The 20,906-nt window shown below is 38.7% G+C and overlaps 1 protein-coding gene across 1 annotated transcript in view; it reads right to left on the minus strand.

Moving 5' to 3' along the window:
• ADCY2 (adenylate cyclase 2) overlaps positions 1 to 20,906 on the minus strand; it is a 203,247-nt gene that overhangs the window by 115,912 nt on the left and 66,429 nt on the right. The window contains exon 3 of the mRNA XM_062507279.1: positions 20,676 to 20,837. Within this exon, the coding sequence (XP_062363263.1) occupies positions 20,676 to 20,837 (162 nt within the window). The remainder of the gene's footprint in view (positions 1 to 20,675; positions 20,838 to 20,906) is intronic.

Below are 20,906 nucleotides of genomic sequence, written 5' to 3' on the forward strand. Positions count from 1 at the left end.
GGTGTATTACAAATTGTACTGCACATCCTTTCAAGGTGGATCTGTGTGGCAGACAGCTAACCACAAAACTGCAAGACCAAACCCCAAAGCTCCAGAATTTAAAGCCTCAGGGAATAAATTTCTTTGACCAAGGACACCAAACTCAACAGTAAAGCAGTGATTGTTTATCACTGCCAGCACACTACAGCATTAAGTGTCCCAGCAACCCTTCCCAAATTAAATCACATGCTCCAGTACAGATAACTCTCAATCCTATTACCACTTGCCTACCCTTAATTCTGTCAGATGTTCTTTGTGATGCCACAAAAAAACATGCTGTGATGCTGCTATCCTCTCTGGGACAGAGCTGTAGCTGCACAACATGATCAGACAATTCTGTTTTGAGGTAAATTACTGAGGTGTACAAAACACTCTTAGAGAAGAATTAGTTCAGGATCATGAGTGTAGTTTATCTTGAATCCCACTTCTGCCATACTGGAAACTATCCAGGCTTGGAACTGCTTGATGTAGCTCATAGCAGTGAACCAAAAACATTGCTTTTACAAAGTGCAACATGACCACATCTCAAGTACTACTCACAGTAGTGGTCTACTCCTTTCAAAAGGGGTGGAACAAGATAAAAACGCATAGAGAGAAGAGCCTGGAAAAAGGATAATATCGTCCTTAACATTCCTCCAGCCAGTGTGGTTGGTGAGCAGTCTGCCCTTCACATGGAGCAAGCTGTCCCAGCAGTGAGCAGGGAGGGTGTCTCACCCAGCTGCCTACAGGCTGCTGGCAACCTCCAGTACCTTCGACCAAAGAACTACAGATGCAGCCTCACAGGCACATGCAGCTGCAGTAGCAGTCAGGGTATAATAATGTACCAGTCTAATAATAATAATAATAATAACTATAATGATGCCAGTCTAATGAAAATGTATGCATCTGATGTACCAACCAGTTTCCACTGAAGTACAGCTGCACATCTGGCTTTCTATCAGATATGTGCCGCATGCTTCCAAAACTGTGCCAATCAACAAGAGAAACTGAAAACCAGCCTCTGTGTTCTTATTCCTATAACCCACCAAAAGTAGCAATTTGATGCAGTGGTTCTGCAATGTGTATGCTAGGAATGTAGCTAACTCAAATGCTACACAGGAAAATGCTTTTCCTCCAGGACATCCTGTATTTAAAGCTCAAAAACATCCTTTATAGAGTAATGGAAAGTGGTACAAAACACTACAAACTTATTTTTGCCTTGTTTTTAATACCTGCAAGCTCATAATCTTTTAAGTGTTTATACGCAGAACTTTTTGTTTTCAGGCAAAAATAGTAATTGTCTGCTTAATGGATGTAGAACTGTGGCAGTAAAACCACACTTGAAGCACACGTAGACATCATGCAGTCACTTCTCCCATGCAGATTGCTTCAACTTTGTGTCACCTTCCCACCCTAAAGAAATAATTATTAGACTTTGGAAAGTAAGTCTGTAGTAAACTTCTGTTTGTTTACAAACTGTGTCAAAGCTGTACTGATATTAAATGAAATATCTTAATGTTTTGGTCTCTTTACAGAAAATCAAGGGAACCCGTAGGTAAAAAAAAAAAGGGATGTTAAGCAGGTTTTACAGGGAGCTGTTAGACTAGCTGGGTTCCAAGAGCAGTTTTAGCAGATTATGGGCATAGAAATGACAGTATCTGGTGTTTGTGACTAGCTCATACCTACTAAATATCAGATGAGAGGGGGGCCAAAATCTATCCAGATTCCATGCTTTTAAATACTGCAGGTTTTACTAGGACTTTTCAACATTTCTTGTTTGTTGAACAATATATGTGTTTAATAAATGATTAAATTAATGGCACTTAAAATAAGATTTTTTTAAACAAGTACCACGAGGATCAAAGAATAATCAAAGAGTTAGCAGGAATTAAACTAGTAAGATACAAAACCAGAATTAGAACAGTTCATTAATATATTTAATGACTATGCACTAAAAGCAAATTAAAAGTTACTCTAAAAGCTTCTCAAGAAAGATCTAGCTGCATTTAACAAACTTTTATTCAGCAGTCTATTCTTTCATAAATTCTTCAGAGTCTTGCCTGCTATTATATATTGTAGGCAATATTAATGTGATTTTCAAATGATTCTCTACTAGTCTTTCAATACTAATTTAGTATTTAATATAAAACTCAACACAAGCAACATGCTTAGAATCAGTTTGAAAATGCTCAAAGGATAAATCTAAACAACCACCAGTAGTCATTTCCAACAAAATTAATAATAAAACCACCTCATTACCTAAGAAATTATAATTTCATATGCTAAAAAATTATAAAAATAACCAAACTATAGCACAATAGTTGGAAATACACTGAAAATTTCTATTATCAATGAAGGACAAAGTTAATCTCCTACCCCAACTAGAGACCAGTGTTAGATGGACAATTAAGAACTGAAGTACAAACGGAATACAAAGATTACTGCCAAGTAACAAAAGATAGTAAAACAAAAGAATTGTTAAAATTATCGATAAATTATCTCACAGTAGAAGAACATGCATAAAATTTTAGAATACAGAAATTTTTATATTCACTCTATTAACTTCTGTATTATTCATACTTGGGAGAAATATTCAAAGCAGATCAACTGCCTTAAAGACACATTAAAACATGGTACTGACCAAGGTGGTTGTAAAAACACCAAGATTGTCATGGACATGTCTAAGAAAATTCCTCACAGTTTATAGAGGAAGTTGCAAGATGAATCCAGTATTCTAAACATCTCCCAAAATTAATACTTTGCAGCAGAATAATTTTTATGCTCTCCACATTTGGCAATTTCTGCTTGTTTTAATAGCTTGATATTTGAAATATCAAAAATATTATATTCCACCCTCCATTAAACAACCTCTCTGCTTCACAATCCTTGTTTTTCAAAGAAAATTAATGATACATCCACGACAGGAAAAGTAGAACAAAATTAGCAGATTACAGAGCTGCCAACCATCTTGCTCTGAAGCATGTGATGGGATGCAGGGGTCCCTACTGCCTGGCACTCCCTTCCCTGGGGAAGGGAGTAGGAGAAGGTGGTGCCCCACAAGGATACTGCCCTTGCTGCTGTGGCATTCCCTTCTCTTCTGTGAGCCCCAGGCAGCCTGCCCCTGATCCCATGCCATAGTGCATCCCCAGGCAAGGAAGAAATTTAAAGGCTGCACAAAAGAGCATGTAATACAGGAGCTGCAGGGGGAAAAGAAAAGAACAACACAAAAGGGAGAGTAGGTGGAAAATGACTAAGTTTAACGTGCTGAATTTTGGATGAGACATGCATGTTACTGCTGTTAAAAATAAACAAACAAATTAAATACTCCAGATTTGCCTCCCATCTAGCATGTTTATGGTAGTTACAGGAACTTCTATCATATCATGGGAAATGTTTCCATAACTGAGGAAATTTAAATCACATTTGAATAAAGATGTTTTGGAAACAAGTTAACTGCATGTCTTTTACTTGCCTGTGCAGTGCTCAGTTGCTAGCTTTCTGAAGAACTACTGCAGCAAGGGACTATGAAAATAGTGTGTGACGTTAGCTGAGACATGGTAATTTGGTCTTTAATTAAGGTCAGCATGACCTAGGTCGTGGCAAACATCTCAGAGCCTTAATGATGACGGGAAAGTCCATTCACAAGTTAGAATCGAATTTCTCTGTGTTAAGACACAAATCACTCTGGATTTTAAAGAGCAGGTATAGCAGCGCCAGAGTGGATACAGGAAAGCTCTTTAGAAGCTCTGTGATAGACAGGCAGAAACAGATTTTGCTTTTCTCCTCTCTGTGCTGCTTTCAAAGGTTGTCAGAGGCAATCACCATCAACACTAACTGCATGGGGAGAGAGCCAAAAACCTTGATGAGAATTGTCAGGTGAGGAACATAATATTGATCTCAGAAACACTGTGGCACCAGATGATTCTTGCAGCTCCTTCTGGCTTTGCAATCTACACATCAGTCTTTACTTCTGCTTGAACAGCACACTTTACACCCTAAGGTACTTTCTGGCCCTGGACAAGTAAAGGTTGCAATGATTTCCAGGCTCATGCTGAAGATACAACACACTTCATGTTTCAGGTGCAAAGTAATTAAACTCCCCACAGTGCCGGTGGAGACAACAAACAAAATTACAGTAAGGGAACCCATTAAGTTATACAGAATTTTTTAAAGCTTTAAGAAAGCAAGATGATTTTTACATACCATATGAAAGATCCTAAAATATATAATGATATTCATCAGATCTGTTCAGAACAGACAAGAATATGGCCAAATGCAAGATGTTATTTTTCACTCCAGATCTGAGTTTTTCCTTTGCATTAATTGTCCTCATGCTACAAATGTAACACGTATAAATAGGATGTTTGAGGTCAAACTGTATGACCCCACATACTAAAATCAGCATTTAACCAATAAGGAAATGGAATTAATGGAGGCATACAGCATAAAGATGACACTTCAGACACTTCAGAAGACTTCAAATAAATCAACAGGATTTCAAGAGATGAAGCCAAAGACACAGATCAGCTCTTCTGAATCCCAAACCAATGTACCGTGGCACTTTGGCACTGATAAATTGTTATCACTGCTCTACCTTTGGAAAACATGGAATTTTAAAGTAGTTATGCAACTGAATATAGCTTTGGATTTATTTTCTTTTTTATCTGGCTCAACAAACTTCATAGCAGTAGAGGAGAACTAACTTCTGTTAAATGTCTTTGAATTTGATTCTTTAGAACACTATAGGGAAAGGGGAAAACAAAACCACCCAAGTATTAATCATATTTGCTGCTCTATTTCCAAGAGCTTGCTTATATAAGTGTAACAGTGTAGGAGACCTACAAACTTTTAAAAAATAAATTATTAGTTTTCCATGCACACTGTGGTTTAGTACAGTTCCTTACCACAGCTTTCTCCACCACCCTAAAACACTGTAAATGGGAGCAAAAGAAAACTGAACCTCAACAGTCTCAATCTATCCAGGAGGTATATACACGACTTTCTTCTCCAAGCCTATTTTGCCCCTCTCAGAGGCAGCACTGTGTTCACATGGTCTGTGATTTAAGCTATGAGCAGTCCAGCTCGATGGCCCACTGCTGACACCATGGCAAAGTACAAGAACTTGATGAAGAAAAAGAATTTGTGGAAAGAAGGCTTCTGTACTTGGGTTCAGACTTATAAAAATGTCCTGTGGTATTCAGATGTGTTTAATTCCAGCTGGACTCACTAAACTAAAATGGAAGCTACTTAGACACAAACATAATCAAAAAACCTCACTAACCACAGCTGAAACACAACACTATAGTCCAGAGACCTTGATTTGCTATTAAAAAATGTGTAGGAGAAAAATTATATATTTATTTCTATTATGTACAGAAGACATATATATAAAATTTTACATATTATATATACACACATACAGGCACTAATATTGGCAAGGCAGGATATAATGCTAAGCATTTTATCACTGCTAAAATGCTGAATAACACAGAACATACTGTGAACTTTTCCTGAAAAATACTGGAAATAACTCATTTCCAAAACAGGAACAGATCTGCAATCCTGAGTTCAAGAAAATAGTTATGAGTTTCAAGCCCATACACATTGTAGTTCTACTTTGATCTATGTCTTGGATGCTTGTTAAGGGAAGATTTTAATACCTGAAGTATAACACTCCTTTGAGACAGCACTTATTGCTCTTTTGTGGACTGACTTTGTCAGGATGAGGCACAACATCCACAATACATTCTGAAAATTTTCTTAGCAGCAGCTACACAATTAACACTGCCTTCTTTTGGCATCCAGTTAATGAGACAGCAACTGCATTATCATTCAGATACATTGCATTTTTTTTAACATTCATTTTTATTTATATGTTCTTTTGGTGAATATATGTTTTTTTTTTAAAGAAGACTAGAGCTACGTAGAGAAAAAATAAATTTCAAATTTTTCCTCCTGGTCTAGGAAGGATTCTTTGCTTCTAAGTACAGCTTTTCATTTCCCACATCCCTAGTAATATGGGTAGAGAAGCATAACTTTTTTTTCATATTCGGCTTCACAACTCCTAAATTGGAATTTAAAAAAAAAAGATAATAATCCAATAAGCAACAGCCCTGCAGAAACAAACCTAGCTGCTTAGATTTTAGCATAATACAGTATAATCAGAACCACTATTTTCTCCTTTAGAATTATTTCTACTACAAGCAGACCTCAACATTTTAGCTTCTGACATGAAAAGCAAACATATTTCTTTTACTTCACCCTAATTAATGTATAACCCTTCTTCTGAACCTCCTTCACAAATTACAGAACCATGTGCATTTTGTTAAGCAAAATGTTCTAAGTCTTCCCTTCAAGATTGCATGGGTCAGGTCACAGATTTTTCATTTCCTTCACTAGTAACATTTCAGCTAATTTGTGCTTGCCTTGAGCATCAGGCTAGTCATTTTTTTCTCTTTATTCAGGGTCATCAGAATTTACAATGACCTACTTTCTTACTAAACAAGCATGTTATGAAGTATTAATGGATTTTATGTCTTACAGACTGTGCTTTCATACTGTGTAAGAGAAAATTTTCAGATCAGAGAAAGCACTAAGGAAGATCAAAGGTATGGAATGACTTCTAAACAAGGAAAGATAAAAAATTTTCAATTTTGCAGCCTGGGAAAGAAATTATAGAGGAGGTGTGACAGAGGTTTACAAGACCATAAGTGATCTGGAAAGGGTGAACTGAGCTCAACCGTTCAGTCTTTTCCAGTTTATGAATTTGGGGGATGCAAACAGATGACAGGTTTGAAACAAGCAAGAGATGGTTTTTCTTACAACACAGGTAAGCTGATGAACTCTCTGTCACAGGAAGCTGTTAAGCAGGATGATCCTATACTGAAGGACTGAAAAAACCCCATATTAATTAAAGTTTTTAAGAGGCCCTGCTAGGTCAGAAAAAGAAGTAAAAAACAGGTTTGTAAGAAAGGATAAGTAAAAAATAAGCAAAAATCTATTTTAAACCAAAGAGTGAGGGAAATAAAAAGAAGACTTAAATCTTGGAAGAAAAATTCCAGCAATTTACAAGGAGAACTTTGAATTTGGAAAGCTAAAATAAAATGGCAAACTTCACAGAATCACTGAAGGGTATAGTTGAAAGGGATCACAGATGGTTCTTCAGACTTCTGATTTTTGCTAGTTTATAGTCAATGCTAACCAGAGGCTGCCACTTTCAGAGCTATCGACATGATGGCAAATAGTCCTAGTTTTCAGGAAGGGAAGATTTATTTTTCTTTCCACAGTGCAAAAGAAGCCAATTTAACTGCAAGCACCTCAACTGCAAAACAGCAATGCAGACACATAGGAGCATCACCTTGAAGCACTGAAGTCCAACTCTTGCCCTACCTCTTAGCTCCTCAGTTCTCTGAGATACCCCATTATGATTCATATCAAATAATACAAACTAAGTCCAGCATGACTGAGAATCTCAGCACCACTACCTTCCTTGAGCTGTTTTTACACACCAAATAACAGCTAAATTTCTAATAAGAACATAAGGAACTGTGTCAGATATCTCAGGAATGGAAATAGCATTCATTACTGTAAATCCCTTTTCTCAAGTTATATTCAATCTTTCTTTAAAGGGGATTTTTGAGCATTTAAGGGAAAAATTTGGGGCTCAGAGTGCCCTCAGTGATAAGGGAGGGGACGGAGATGTCATCTGGGGCTTACCGGAGCTCACCTGGGAGTCACCTGGGCTCATCTGAGAAATGTGGGAAGGATTTGAACAAAAATTTTGGGCATCCAGGATGGTCTTGTTGCTAGAATCAGAATGGGGAAATCACCTGGGGCTCACCTGGACTCACCTGAGAAATTTGGGGGAATTTGGGAGAGATTTGAAATGGAAGTTTGAGGATTTAAGGGGAAAATTTGGAGTTCCAGGGTGGCCTTGGTGCTGTGGGAGGGGACAGAGAGGTCACCTGACACTCACCTGAGCTCACCTGAGAAATTTAGGGGAATTTGGGAAGGATTTGGAAGGGAAATATGGAGATTTAAGGGGAAAATTTGGGGTTCCAGGGTGGCATCGGTGCTAAGAAGGGGCAGAAAAGACACTTGGGGGTTTCCTGGGGCTCACCTGGACTCATCTGGGGCTCACCTGAGCTCACCTGATGAATTTAGTGCAATTTCAAATAAATCGGAAGGAAAATTTGGGGGTTTAAGGGATTTTGTAGCATTTGAAAAGATACATTTGTGAGTCCTTGGTGCTGGGGGAGGGGACAGAGAGGTCACCTGGCACTCACCTGAGCTCACCTGGGAGTTACCTGGGCTCATCTGAGAAAATTGGGGACATTTCTCAAAAAATTGTAACAACCTTTCTGGCTTGACTCTAACACTGAGCTCACCTCTGCTCTGTATCCTTATATTTCTTTCAGTGACACTGAAAAGGAAAAAAACATGCTCTGCTACCTGAATGCTCAATGTCTCTCTAGGGACAGCATTGTCTGCTTAGGCAGTTTGCATCAGAAAATCCTTCCCTTCTCTCCACACCCCCAGAGCAACTGCCTGCAGCAATCCTTCACTGCCAGGTATCATATCAGTTCAGTAATTATGGAGCAGCATTTCCACACTTATCCCTCTTTAACTCTGATACTGTTGTGGTTGTGTGGAACCCTGATGCTGACTAGCTAATGTATAGTGAAAAATCAACTACCTCATCATGCAGTAGTACACATGCCTGCAACTCCCAGGAGATATGAAAGGTTAATGTTTTCTCATGATGACCATGGCTTATGAATTCAGGGCTTACCACATCCCACGTGTGAATATGAAGGGAAGGGATGCCCAGAAGAGAAACTGTCCCTGTGTCATACATGGTAAAGAAATTAAAGTCAAATCTTCATCAAGTTCACCAAGAAAACCACTTCCTAGACAAAATTCATAATGCTGTTTATTATGAGCATATGGAATTCTATTTGAAAATATGTGGCTCTGGTTTATGATGGAGGTTGCTGATTCTAGCAGCCTGACAGAGGCAAAGCTGCTGCACACCACATCCCCTCATCCATCCAGTTGTGAGGCACACATCCATACAGTGCATTTATACACATACCAACAGCCAACCACACAGGATGAAAGCATTTTAGCACAGAATACATACATTGATAAATTTTATATCCCTCCAGGGACTGGCCACAGATACCCAATCTGTTCAATAGCCAGCCTCTGGATCATCGTCCACCTGCACAAACAGGTCTGTCTCTGGTCTGGCTTGGACTCCCTGCTTCCTCCAGTAGCCAAGCCACACGGCCTCTAACCTCTCCAGCATCCAGCCCAGGCTCATTGGCCTCATCTCCCACTCACCACCAGTGTGGCCTGACCAGCGATCACACGTGCTGATACATGCCCACAAAATGCATGTGGAGCTGTCCCAGCTCTCAAACCCCTCGTACCCACAGCCCCCCTATGTACCAGAGAGTACTTAGACCTTTCCATTCTCTCCAGCTGCTCCACGACAACACCTGGACCCTGTGACACAAGGTTTCCATCCTATGGCCTGCCCACACACATAGGCACATGCACACAGAATAGGTGTTAGGAATGGAGGTTGAGAAGAAGACAGGACAAACAACCCAGATAACAGTACTGACCACAGCCTGTTAACACATGGTCATCTGCTTTTATTGTCTTGTTCATCTATTCTCCTATATTTGTTCATTCTCCAAACCACTAAGATCCCTACTTTTTTCCTGCTTTGGTTCCTCCCCTAAATATCCCATCCTAAGTCAGTTGAGTGTCCAATTTGGTCTGATTGGGTTATTGGGGTTCCTTTGTTACTGTTTCCCTGCTCTTTCATATTTTTGCAGATTAGCTTTTAGTTAACATTGACCTAACAGCTGATCCAATCTAAGAGTCAGTAGAGTTTAGAAAGAACAGACAATGGACATCAGCTGAAGGTTGAGACAAGGAAAATATCCAATCTATCCAAATCCAGTGTGCAGACACATTTTTTCCAGAATGGACCAGCTGTTTGCAACTGCAATGATTATCCCAGTAGTCATATCAGAAGGACTGGAGTCACTGCTGGGGCAGCTCCAGCAGGGCTGGAATGGTTCTCCAGCACTCCTTCATGCTGCCTGTGGTCTCCTCCTCTCAGAGGAAGGAAAGGGGCAGAAATTTGCCACTCAAGACCCACCAGTATCAATCTCTCATTCAAGACCTGCACCACGCAATTCAAATGCAGAGCTGGGTTTCACACTGACTCTGCTGAGGAAAAGAGGGTTGCAAAGTGAGATCTTTATTTGTATAGTCTGTTCTAACCTTGCAGGAGCTTAAAGGTTACAAAGCCCAGGACTAATGGCACATGTAGATTCAGGGAGAATACAAAGGAATACACATGTTTAAAAAGGCTCCTGCTTGATTCCCCACTGTCCCAGGCAGGCCAGCTCTGCTTGTGTGAAACCCCTGGATTTGACTCAGGACTATTTTTAGCAAATGCAGCTCAACAGAAGCTGAAATATGTAGTTCAGAGAAAATAACCAGATAATGATTTCAGGGACTATGTGTGTACCATGTGAAAAAGATTCTGCAGTGACACAGTCAATACCAATAAGAGTAAAATGGGAATCATCTCTGCATTCAGAGATCATTGGTGCAGCATCAATAAACTGAACTGAGATGAGAAAGTTCAAAATATCCAAGGAAAACATTTACAGTCTAAATAACTGAATAGCAGAAAAAAACAGCGTCATCGTTGATGACTGAACATCAAATAAAGCAAAATCTAAGAACAAATAGAGAACATTATTAAAGGTACCTCATTACCTACCTTCCAACTTTTCAGTATTCTACTTCTCCTATTTATTAGCATTTATGTTTTTGTCCCCATTTTCACACAGATAATGTAATGTTTCTTCTCTGTCCCCTCCTTTTTGCTGTACTTTCTTTTTTTATTGTGTCCATTTCTCCACTTTCAAGACTCTTGAATTGTTACCCTATGCTTATTTATTAAAAAAGAAGGTGGGGGGAGAGGAAAGGGGGGGGGGGGAAAGGAAAGGGGGGGGAGGGGGGCGAGACAGGCCCTAAGCATCTTAACCAACCTGACTGTATTTGATGTTACGAAATAAATTAAACATGATAAATTAGTGTATCCAAATAGTCTGTTAGGGCAAAAGAACTGGGGTTGGAATGGCACCGCTTTGCTGCCCTGCTAGATCCTGAGGACAGCGTCACTACAGCAACAGCTTCTCTGGCTGCCACACAGGGAGAACTCTCTGCTCCTGCCCATTGGCCTGTGTGAGTTGGCTGGAGCAGGCAGACCACCTGGGAGCATTGCTCCTTGTCACTATGGGCTGCTCTTTCCACAGGCCAAATTTTAATGACTCATTCCACAGGCCAAGCAGTGTGTGTGTCTGTGTGTACATGAAGTTCAGCATCAGTCAGCATTCAGAGACCATCAGCAAAACCCCAGCCGACTTCCATCAGAAGATAAAACTCCATCTCATCACCTACATACTACAGGAAACAGGATAAATGCACACCTCATATTTGCATTCAGAGTGCAAAGCTCTCTCACACAAGCTGTTGCAAACCTCCTTGAATAATCCCAACAGTTTTACTAAAAGTACATATGTGAGTAAATGCTCATCAGGACACAGTCCTTTCCTGTCTGGAAATAACTCTAGCAGGATCTCATCTCTACACGTCTAGTAGAAAAGTGAAGCAAATAAACTAACAAATATGAAAGAGAAACCTGCAGTGGATAACCTGAACAAATATTACTGTGACAGAGAGGCTACTAATCCAGGACCATAAACAGTGAGACAGTATTCAAGACAAAGAAGATTGTTCAAGTGGCCATTAGAAATATTTTAAATGATCAGATTTCTTCACAGCAAAACTTGATTTATCCCTTCGGAGCAAAACTCAATTTTGGCTTGTAAAACACAAAAGTGTGCCCGTGTTGAAGAACACAGGATTTCATGCTTCAGAATCTGACCTACTCATTTACATGCATTAATGTTGCAATAATTTTCCCATTTTAAACTGACCCAATGCACTTTCAAGTCCCTCTTTTCATCCTCTTCTGCAGCAGCAGACAGCGTTTGAACGACAGGCACTGGGATCTTGAATAGCTAGTATTTTGCATGCATGAAAGTCTTCCTACTTACAGGATCAATGAAACCAACTATTCTTGCTTAGGAGAGAGAAAAATTTCTCTGGGTCTGATTGATAAGAATTGATAAGGGTGTGGAGGGCACCAGCTCCCTTCTTCAGCATTGAGAACAAAACATCTGTTGGAATCCTTTAGGGTGATTCTGCTCAGGTGTTTGTTTCCTGTCCTGCTGAGGCTTAAGTCAATGATGGACTATCAGCCTTAGTTCTGGGCACCCATAAGCATTTGAATCTTCTGCAGATGTGTTCTATTTCAACACTGGCAAATCTTAATATTTTGTTAGAAGTCTAAAGGGCTTAGGACTAACCATGCTATTATATATCCAAAGACATGGAAGCTGGCCTAAGGTTCAGATGCATACAGATCTCTGCACAGCTTTGTATTTCCAGAGCAGCTTCAGTTCTTTCACACAGCCTGAACTCCCAAAGCCTGTGGACCTGAGCTAGCCTGGGGCAGAGACAGCTTGATTACTTCAGACCTGTGTTCTTGTGGCTTCTGAGCTGAAAGACTGCCATACACCTGTGGGAAAATACATCCTCAAGGGAAAAAAGAAAATAAAACTGCAAACAGAATCATGAACATAACTTTATGTCTGATAAACCGCAGCCTTCGTTGTTTGCAGATTTCTCCAATCAAAGATGGAACTAAGAATGCCCGACTCAGAAACAGGTAGGATCTAGCAGAGTCCAGGCAGGCGACCTTTGCAACAAATATGCATCATACAGTCTTTAGTACACCCAGAACCAGTTCTAAACTGATGACAGATAAACATAATTTATTACACATAACTAGAGAGAGGCACAGTAGGGACACGATTTCTTCTCAGGCCCACAGGTAACAAATAATGATGTCATTCACTGGGTATGTAGGAACACATATAGCTTGAGAGAGAAAAGAATATGCAGTGCAATTTCCAAAGGTGCAAAAGGTGCAATCCCTGTGAAGAATTATGAATTCATGGATGCAAAGAATCAGATTAATCAGGGCTGGAAGAGATCATGATCATCCAGTCCAACCATACACCCAGCACTTCCACTGTAACCCCTAATCCAACCATATCACCTAGCACCAGATCCAGATTTACTTCAAGGTTTGCAGATGATGTCCTCCAGCTTTGTCTTTGTGCTGGTAAACCAGAGTGGAAGGCAGTTTTGAGTTCCATGATCATTGCTTCTGTATAGCTGTTACCTTGATCACCAGCACCATTTTGATCTGAGCAAAGAAGTATATTCCCATAGCCTTGAAATATCTTGGAGGACAGAATATGTCAGGAATCTTTTGGAAGAAGTTGACACCTGACCGCCGTTTTTGGGGAAGGGAAAAGAGGAGGGAATTTAGGCAGGTAAACAGGAGCTGTGCTGTGCTACCAGCTACAGGGCCAGAGAACAGTTCCCTTTTACAAACAGAATAACTGTAGCTGCTAAGAAAGAAAAAAAAAAACAAAAACATGCGGCAGAAGTTTATGTCCTTTGTTCCTGGCCTCCATATGCTTATTTGGGAGCATTAACTGATTCCATCACAGGACCTACAAGATGGGTCCTTGGAGGCTACAGTACAGGCAGTTCTGCAGCCAGCATTTTACTGAAACACATGGCAGAAGTGTGCTGAGGGAAACAAAGGACTATCCAGGAAACTGCATAAGAACACACTTCCATGAGTGCACAGGAAAGCAAATTTTGTAAGATGATTGTAAGAAGAATGACTTCTACTTCACCAGTACTGGTGTAGTGGTGTAATACTGGTGGGTGGCAGGGGCTTAGACAACAAATAGAAAGATCACATCCTATTGCAGGCATCTACAAAGACATGGGGTCTTGAACCACTGCACGGTGGATTCCAACTCACCAAAATCTTCTCTACACAACAACAGGTGTTTGTGCTCCTGATTCTTATTTTATGTTGCATTAAAAGTGGCTGACAGAATGGGGAAATGTGTTCAGAGACTGATAGTGAAAGACATTTTTCTTCTACCAAATTCTTACAAATAACATGTAGAGATAGACGGTAATTCTTTGAGTACATGAAATGACAGAATGTCATGCCTAGAGTGAATATCATTCACAGAATTTAATGTTCCAGCTGCAATTGGAAAAGAACTAATCCACAATAAATTTGACAAAAAATACCAAACTGTAAAAATACCATATAACTGAAAAGGCTGGCCAACATCTGTGAAAGCGGAAGGAAATCAGCAAAACTAACTCAGATGAAGTAACTAAGATTTTTCACCCAAGAAAAATTATCTGGACAGGCAGTATTGCAAAATTCTGAATTTATGGGTTTAACCTTTTCCTGGTAAGTTATTTATGTTACATCATCCTTAAAAGGATCTGGAACACAACTCCCTTGCAAGAGGTATGCTATATTGGTGACAGTTTAGCCTCAAGATTGAGCTTCTGACATTAACATTCTATAATTTCATGGACATACTGAAGGACTGGGGGCTTGTTCAACAAAATAATTAATATTCCGGAAAATTAAAATTGCTAAAAGGAATTGTCATTTGCAGAATAAGTAATGTGAGCTAAAGTAGTATGAAAGTGATAAACAAATATTTGCTGCTGATAAAAATATTAACTTTAACGAAGTTAACACAAATGTGAATCTAATCCTTTCAGTAAAGTGTAAGAATCAATGCTAACTGGAGTTATTTGATAACTCATGGAGATATTTCCACAACTTTAAAAAAAAAGGAGGCATGTATTACATATCTTCTGTACTTTGATGCTTTCCTACACATCTCAGCAGGAGTATTTCTATGCATTTCTTAGATACTGATTTTGGACTGATGGTAAATGGTGCTTTTGAAAACCCACATGGCCACCTGCATACATGATTTCATTTCTCAATACAATTCTAGGACTTCGTTGAATCTTCCATCACACTAAAGTATTACACATCTTCCCTTTACAGCCTCGGGGACTTTTTGGAAGATGTTCATATTCACCATATTTATGTATAAACATTCTGAAAGGCAATTATACATTCTCCTACATATCTATACTCTTGTAGGCAAGTGGCCTCTTTGTAAGCACATCCAAACTGTACAGATTGCCTTAAAGAATGAGTGAAACAAAAAGTACATCTGCTGATTGTGAAAATTAGTTAAAAATCCACAGCAGATGGCATTTCAGTATCTGCCTAGATAAAGCATAAAATCAAGAGTAAAAAAAATGTGCAATAATAAAAAAAATATGCCTGCTGCATTGTGCAATGCAGGACAGAGCCTTCCTCCTTCAAAGTGGCTACCAGCTGCTGCACAATGTGCTGAGCCAAACTGCTGCTGGGGTGGGGAGAACAAAGAGGAAAAGGCACAAGGCACAGGACAGTGGCAGCTGCTGCTACAAGGAGTACAGAGAGCCTCCCTCCTTCCACAGCAGTCACTGCCCTCCACACCTGCAGCAGAAAAAACAGCGATTCACTTCGTGAAAGTAAGCAGCAGAAAGCAGAAGTTGTTTAAGCTGCATTACCTTCACAAATAACCCTTCCCTGTCTCCTTCAAAATCAAAGGTATTCAAGGAAAAAGGATAAATCCAGCCCCCAGTAACTGCTTTTTGACATTCAGACTCAATGAAGTTCCTATGTGCTTTAAACTTTCACTGTGCAGCTTTACTGCCTCAGGGGTTGTACAGCACTGGATGTACTTAAAGACATAGGCATTTTTTCCCAGACTTTTTTAATAAACATGATTTTTTTTCTTGCACTGTGTGATAGCAGCATAAACCAATTTCTACTCTATTTCTGAACCCTAGAGCGGTACATTTTCTTCTTTTATAAGCCAGTGAATACTGGTGCTTTTTATTTTTATTTTTATTTTTCTGCTGTGCCACTCTATTACACAAAGCAGTTCCTGTAAATATCATCACCTTCTAAAGTTCCTAAGTTAACAGGTGAGTTTAAATCAGTGTTCTAACCAAAAGCCTTTTGCATGATGTGTTGCATGTGGATTAGAATGTCTAAATATATATTATAGATGAAAACCAAAACTGTCCATCTTTGAAAATCCTGCTACACTTCTGATTATGAGCTTTTGGTGTAATTTTCCTCAAGATGTGTAGTGATGAAGAAATTGGTATTTTTTTTTTAAATAAAACCAATTCTCTTTTCCAATTCACTGTTGTTTGGTTTATTTTTTTTCCTGAATAGGCCATAGTCAATAAATTTTTAATTTTGTAATAGGAGACCTCAGCTTAGCTGATGGCAAATGCACAAGATCTTGTGAATCAAGCCTTGGAATTTCCCAATTCAAACATTCCTGAAAATAATTTTTTCATTTGGCATTTGTTTTTGTCCCACCACAATAGAATTATCTATTAACTTAAGAATTATCCAGACTATGAGATCACACAAACAAACACTTTCACAGAAGTTGTTACTAATTATTTCCTTTTGGTGTATGCATTCCTGGACAGAGTCCAAAGCCAATACAAAGTTGTATGTAGGCACACATGCATCCTGCCTAACTATAATTTTGTGCCTTTAGAAGCGATCCTTTTTACAGAGCTGCAAGAAGCCAACAAAAAACCCTCTAAGGTAAAGAACACTACTTTAAAAAAAAATTTAACAGGGGAGTTTGTAGAGTTTTAGCCAAGGTTTGGAAAACACACAGCTCATGAACAATGATTGCAAGAGCAACAATATTGCTTGCTGAGAAAGTAAAACTAAAAGACTAAAATAAAAAAAAAATCAGACTTCTCATATAAATCATAGGGGGAAAGAAAAATGGAAGCTTATAGGATGTTTAATTATTTTCCTTATGTCTTTTTTTTAACAGATTAAGAACAAAATTACCTCTAATGATAGTATCAAGACATTATCAGATCAGACTGGTTGACTAGTTGATAATAGAATAAAAAAAACACAGGTATTTGATTAGAATCTGTTCTGGTTGGGGAAAAACAGGTTATGTGTTTATAGCAAGAGATGGTGGTTAAATACTTTCCATTCCAGGAATAACTGAAAGGGATGTAAAAGTTGTGAAAGTCTTCTGGGCCAAATGCCTTCACATCAGAATTAGAGTCTTCGAGCAGTCCTGGAGCAGACAGAACAACATCCTCTGCTTGGCAGTAGGATTATCACCTGGAGAGAGGGGGCAGAGTCCCAGATTCTAAACACTGCACCTCATAAAGGTTAGGATTAAAATTTTCAACAGAAAAAACGTAATATACATACATACACAGTTATTTTTTTTATAAACTGAGGCTGGAACACAGGACCCTTTTTCCCCCTTTCCCATCAGAAATGCCTCAGCTGTGCATTAAGTTGCCCACAGGAGCGCACGGGGAGGCTGAGCCGGGTGTTTCACTGTAGAGGCTGTGTCTCCATGCTGAGCTGAGCCAGATGTTTCACTGTAGAGGCTGTGTCTCTGTGCTGGGCACGGCAGCACACTGAGCCCTTTGTAGACCTGGCCCCTGTTAGTGTTTGGCACGGCTGCAGCTGCTCCTGGCACGCTCCTCTAAGGCAAATGCCGACGTTGCAAGAAAGATGTTGATGAAGCCCAAGCGAGGACTCAAAGAACAACTGTGAAAGTGATGAAAGGCTTAGCTAGTGTAAAAGCAGGCAACTCATTTATTTTACTGACAAATAGGTTATGAGGCAAATTCATGATAGTCTAGAAGCACTCTCATGAGAGGAACAGAAATTGGATCCTGTTGGGTCTGTCAGCCTACCGGCCACAATAATGAAATCCAGAAGCTGGATGACAAGGCTAGACAAATTCTTAATAAAAAAATGAAGAGAATTCTAACACTGATGCTCAACAGCCATGGAAAAAAATATGAAGGCTTGTGGAATCTCCATAATTCCTGATTTTTAAACCAAAGTGTATTCTCTCTCCCCGAAAGACATATAGGTCAAACAGAGTCTACTTCATGTAATCAGCAGAGAGTCTGTTGAAGGATTCTTTATCCCAGCAGGAGACTTTATCTCAGTATCTCTAATTGCAACAGACCCTGGATCAAGAGCATCCTAAGCTTTGCATCTTTAAAGAAGCTACTTTTTTGACGTAAAATCTTATCTCAAAAAAGGAGGATAACAAAGAAATGACAAAACCAGTCAGATAGGCTCTGCCAAATTTTAAAATGAGCAGATGCTTTGGAATATCAATTTTTCTCTTCTCACAGACTGAAGGTATGTTTAACTTTTAAAATGCTGAAATATGCTGAAAAATTGAAGAAGGTCCAGCAAAGGCCTATCGAAGGCATCATTAAGGCAGGAGAACCTGACATAAGAAAGTCTGAAAGAATGGCTGTTCAGCCAAGAGAAAACTCAGAGAAGATACAATGGAAGTCTCAAACATAGGAAGTAATTATAAAGGAGATGCAGGTATTCTCTACAGAAGGATGCTTGCTACATATACAAGATATATACACTACAATATCCTATATGAACTTAAGGTATATCATTATCAAATGTTATTTCTCTTTTTAGTGCAATCAGCATCTCTAGTCTAAGCCCGTATTTGTGGTCAAGATTTTCAAAAGCAAAGAGCACAAAACAAACATTTTTTGCTTACACTCCAAAGTGTAAACAATAGTAATCTAAAAACATACAGAGGGCAATTGAAATGTAATCAGGGTGCATAGTTTAGTCCTTACCACAAATTCGCAAGAATGCAGTGCACTCCAATAACTGCCAAGCTATTCAGAACACTTAGCACATTTTACAAAAACAGAATAGAAAACTACTAACAACACAGAAACCAAACATTCTTAACAGGCTTACAAACTGTGGAAAGACTGCTACTCTTTCTGAATGAAACAGGAAGTTACAGAGGAGATGAAAGACAATAATTTTGCCTCACAAACCGTAATTTATTTCTTTTGATTCTGTAGATGTGATGTGTCTTAAAATACAACATCTTCTGAAAGTATTGTTTTCGATATACCAAATGTCAATGGTCTAAGATAAATAAATAAATAAATAAATAAATAAATAAATAAATAAATACATAAATAAATAAATAATGGCAAGAAAAAGAAATAATTTTTTCAAACAGGAACTTGAACCCAAAACAATTTTAGAGGAGTGGTAAACATTAATACTCCTTTACCAGTGTATCGATGCCTACAATAAAAACCATAGGTTAACAAAAAACTGAATAGTAATATTCTCCATTATCTTTTCTACTACAAATATCAATAACTGTATCACTGAATTGCTTAAATACTATATTTACTGCAAATGACCACAGTTCTTGCTTAACATGCAGCACAACTTCACAATCTCCACAAAACACCACTTAACTAATCCAAATCAGCAAAGGAAAAGCAAAACTACCTTGCTCATAATTTAAAGTTTCTACAGAGAATTACATCTTGGAACTTATTTTGTTTACCAGACTTCAATTTCAATATTCCATAGAACATATTTCTGCAGTGATAACTGGAAATAAAATGTCTTTTCCTAAACAACAAATTACAAGGCAGGACATTTGTAAAATCATTTTGAGGCACAGTGTTTTTCAAAGTAAGTCATAAGTATCTTAAAAGGTAAGTAGAAACTATTATTTGCTTTGTTCTTATTGCTATTCACAATAAATAGCACAATGTCTGTCTTTCCTGTTCTTTTGGTATGTTTATGAAAATGTCTTCACTTTAAAGCTTCAGTATGATTTTGATGCAAAAGTTAAAATAATTCCATTTCCTCAGCATGGCATAACTATACTAAAATACCAAACCCATGTCTTTGCTTTTGAGAATGAAATCTTGTGTTTTTCTTGAAAAATACAGATTTCTATCAATGTCAGCTGGGATTGTCACAGTACTGTAACTAAAACTGTAATAATTCACCGTTTAACAGATCTGTAAAAGTAAGGAAAACAACTACTAATATTTGGATTTTTACAAATTATTAATCTGCAGTATGTCATGTGGTAGATCATCAGAGTTGAGTTACAATCCAAAACAAAACTGCAAACACAGACGGGTCCCCAAATTGTCATGGAGTCTGGAGCCAGTCAGTTTTGTTCAATCATTGGGACCAGTGAGGGTGAGGCTGTAAATGTCTGAGAATTACAGATGAAGGACAAAACGACAGCAGACTTGTAGAGGGCAATGTCTCCACAGCAGAATTTTAACCCAGTTGACTTGAGTGTATTCAAAGGAACAATGTCAAAGATAACATTTTGCTATTTGGAAAAAATCCTTGGTCTTGGAAGCAAGGCTTTAATGAGGTGAGGACAGGAACTACATGCTTTACAAACCAGAGAAGTAGGGCACCTACCACAGTACAGCTGCATCACATATTTTTTCAAGCAATTTAAGTTTTCACATTGGCAAGTGCTACATGGCTGTAGGCCCACCACTTTCATGCATAATTCAGGAAGACATAACATTACTGACACCCTCATTATTAGAAAGTGAATTGTCTGTGAATTAGCAATTCAGAAATCAAGACAGAAATAAGTTTATACTCCCAAGAACCCAGTAAGGCACTACTCCTGGCTCATTTGCCAGGCTATTCAATGAGCAGTTAACCATTAACCCCACAAAGCACCTACCTGCCAAACCAGGTGCTCCTTTACAACAGCTGTACCTGACAGACAGACGCTCAGCACGATCGTGTGAGATGCAGAGGTCAAGACGCTGGCAACTATAGCATCCCTCATGTTGAAGGGCAGCATGGTGTACACCACAAAAATGATGAACAAGAAAAATGATACCTGTGCAAGACACCAAGACAAAAAAGAAGCATAGTCAAATTCACTTTGGAATAAGATTTGAAAAATAGC

Source organism: Cinclus cinclus, chromosome 1, assembly GCF_963662255.1.
Source record: "Cinclus cinclus chromosome 1, bCinCin1.1, whole genome shotgun sequence".
Taxonomy (NCBI): domain Eukaryota; kingdom Metazoa; phylum Chordata; class Aves; order Passeriformes; family Cinclidae; genus Cinclus; species Cinclus cinclus.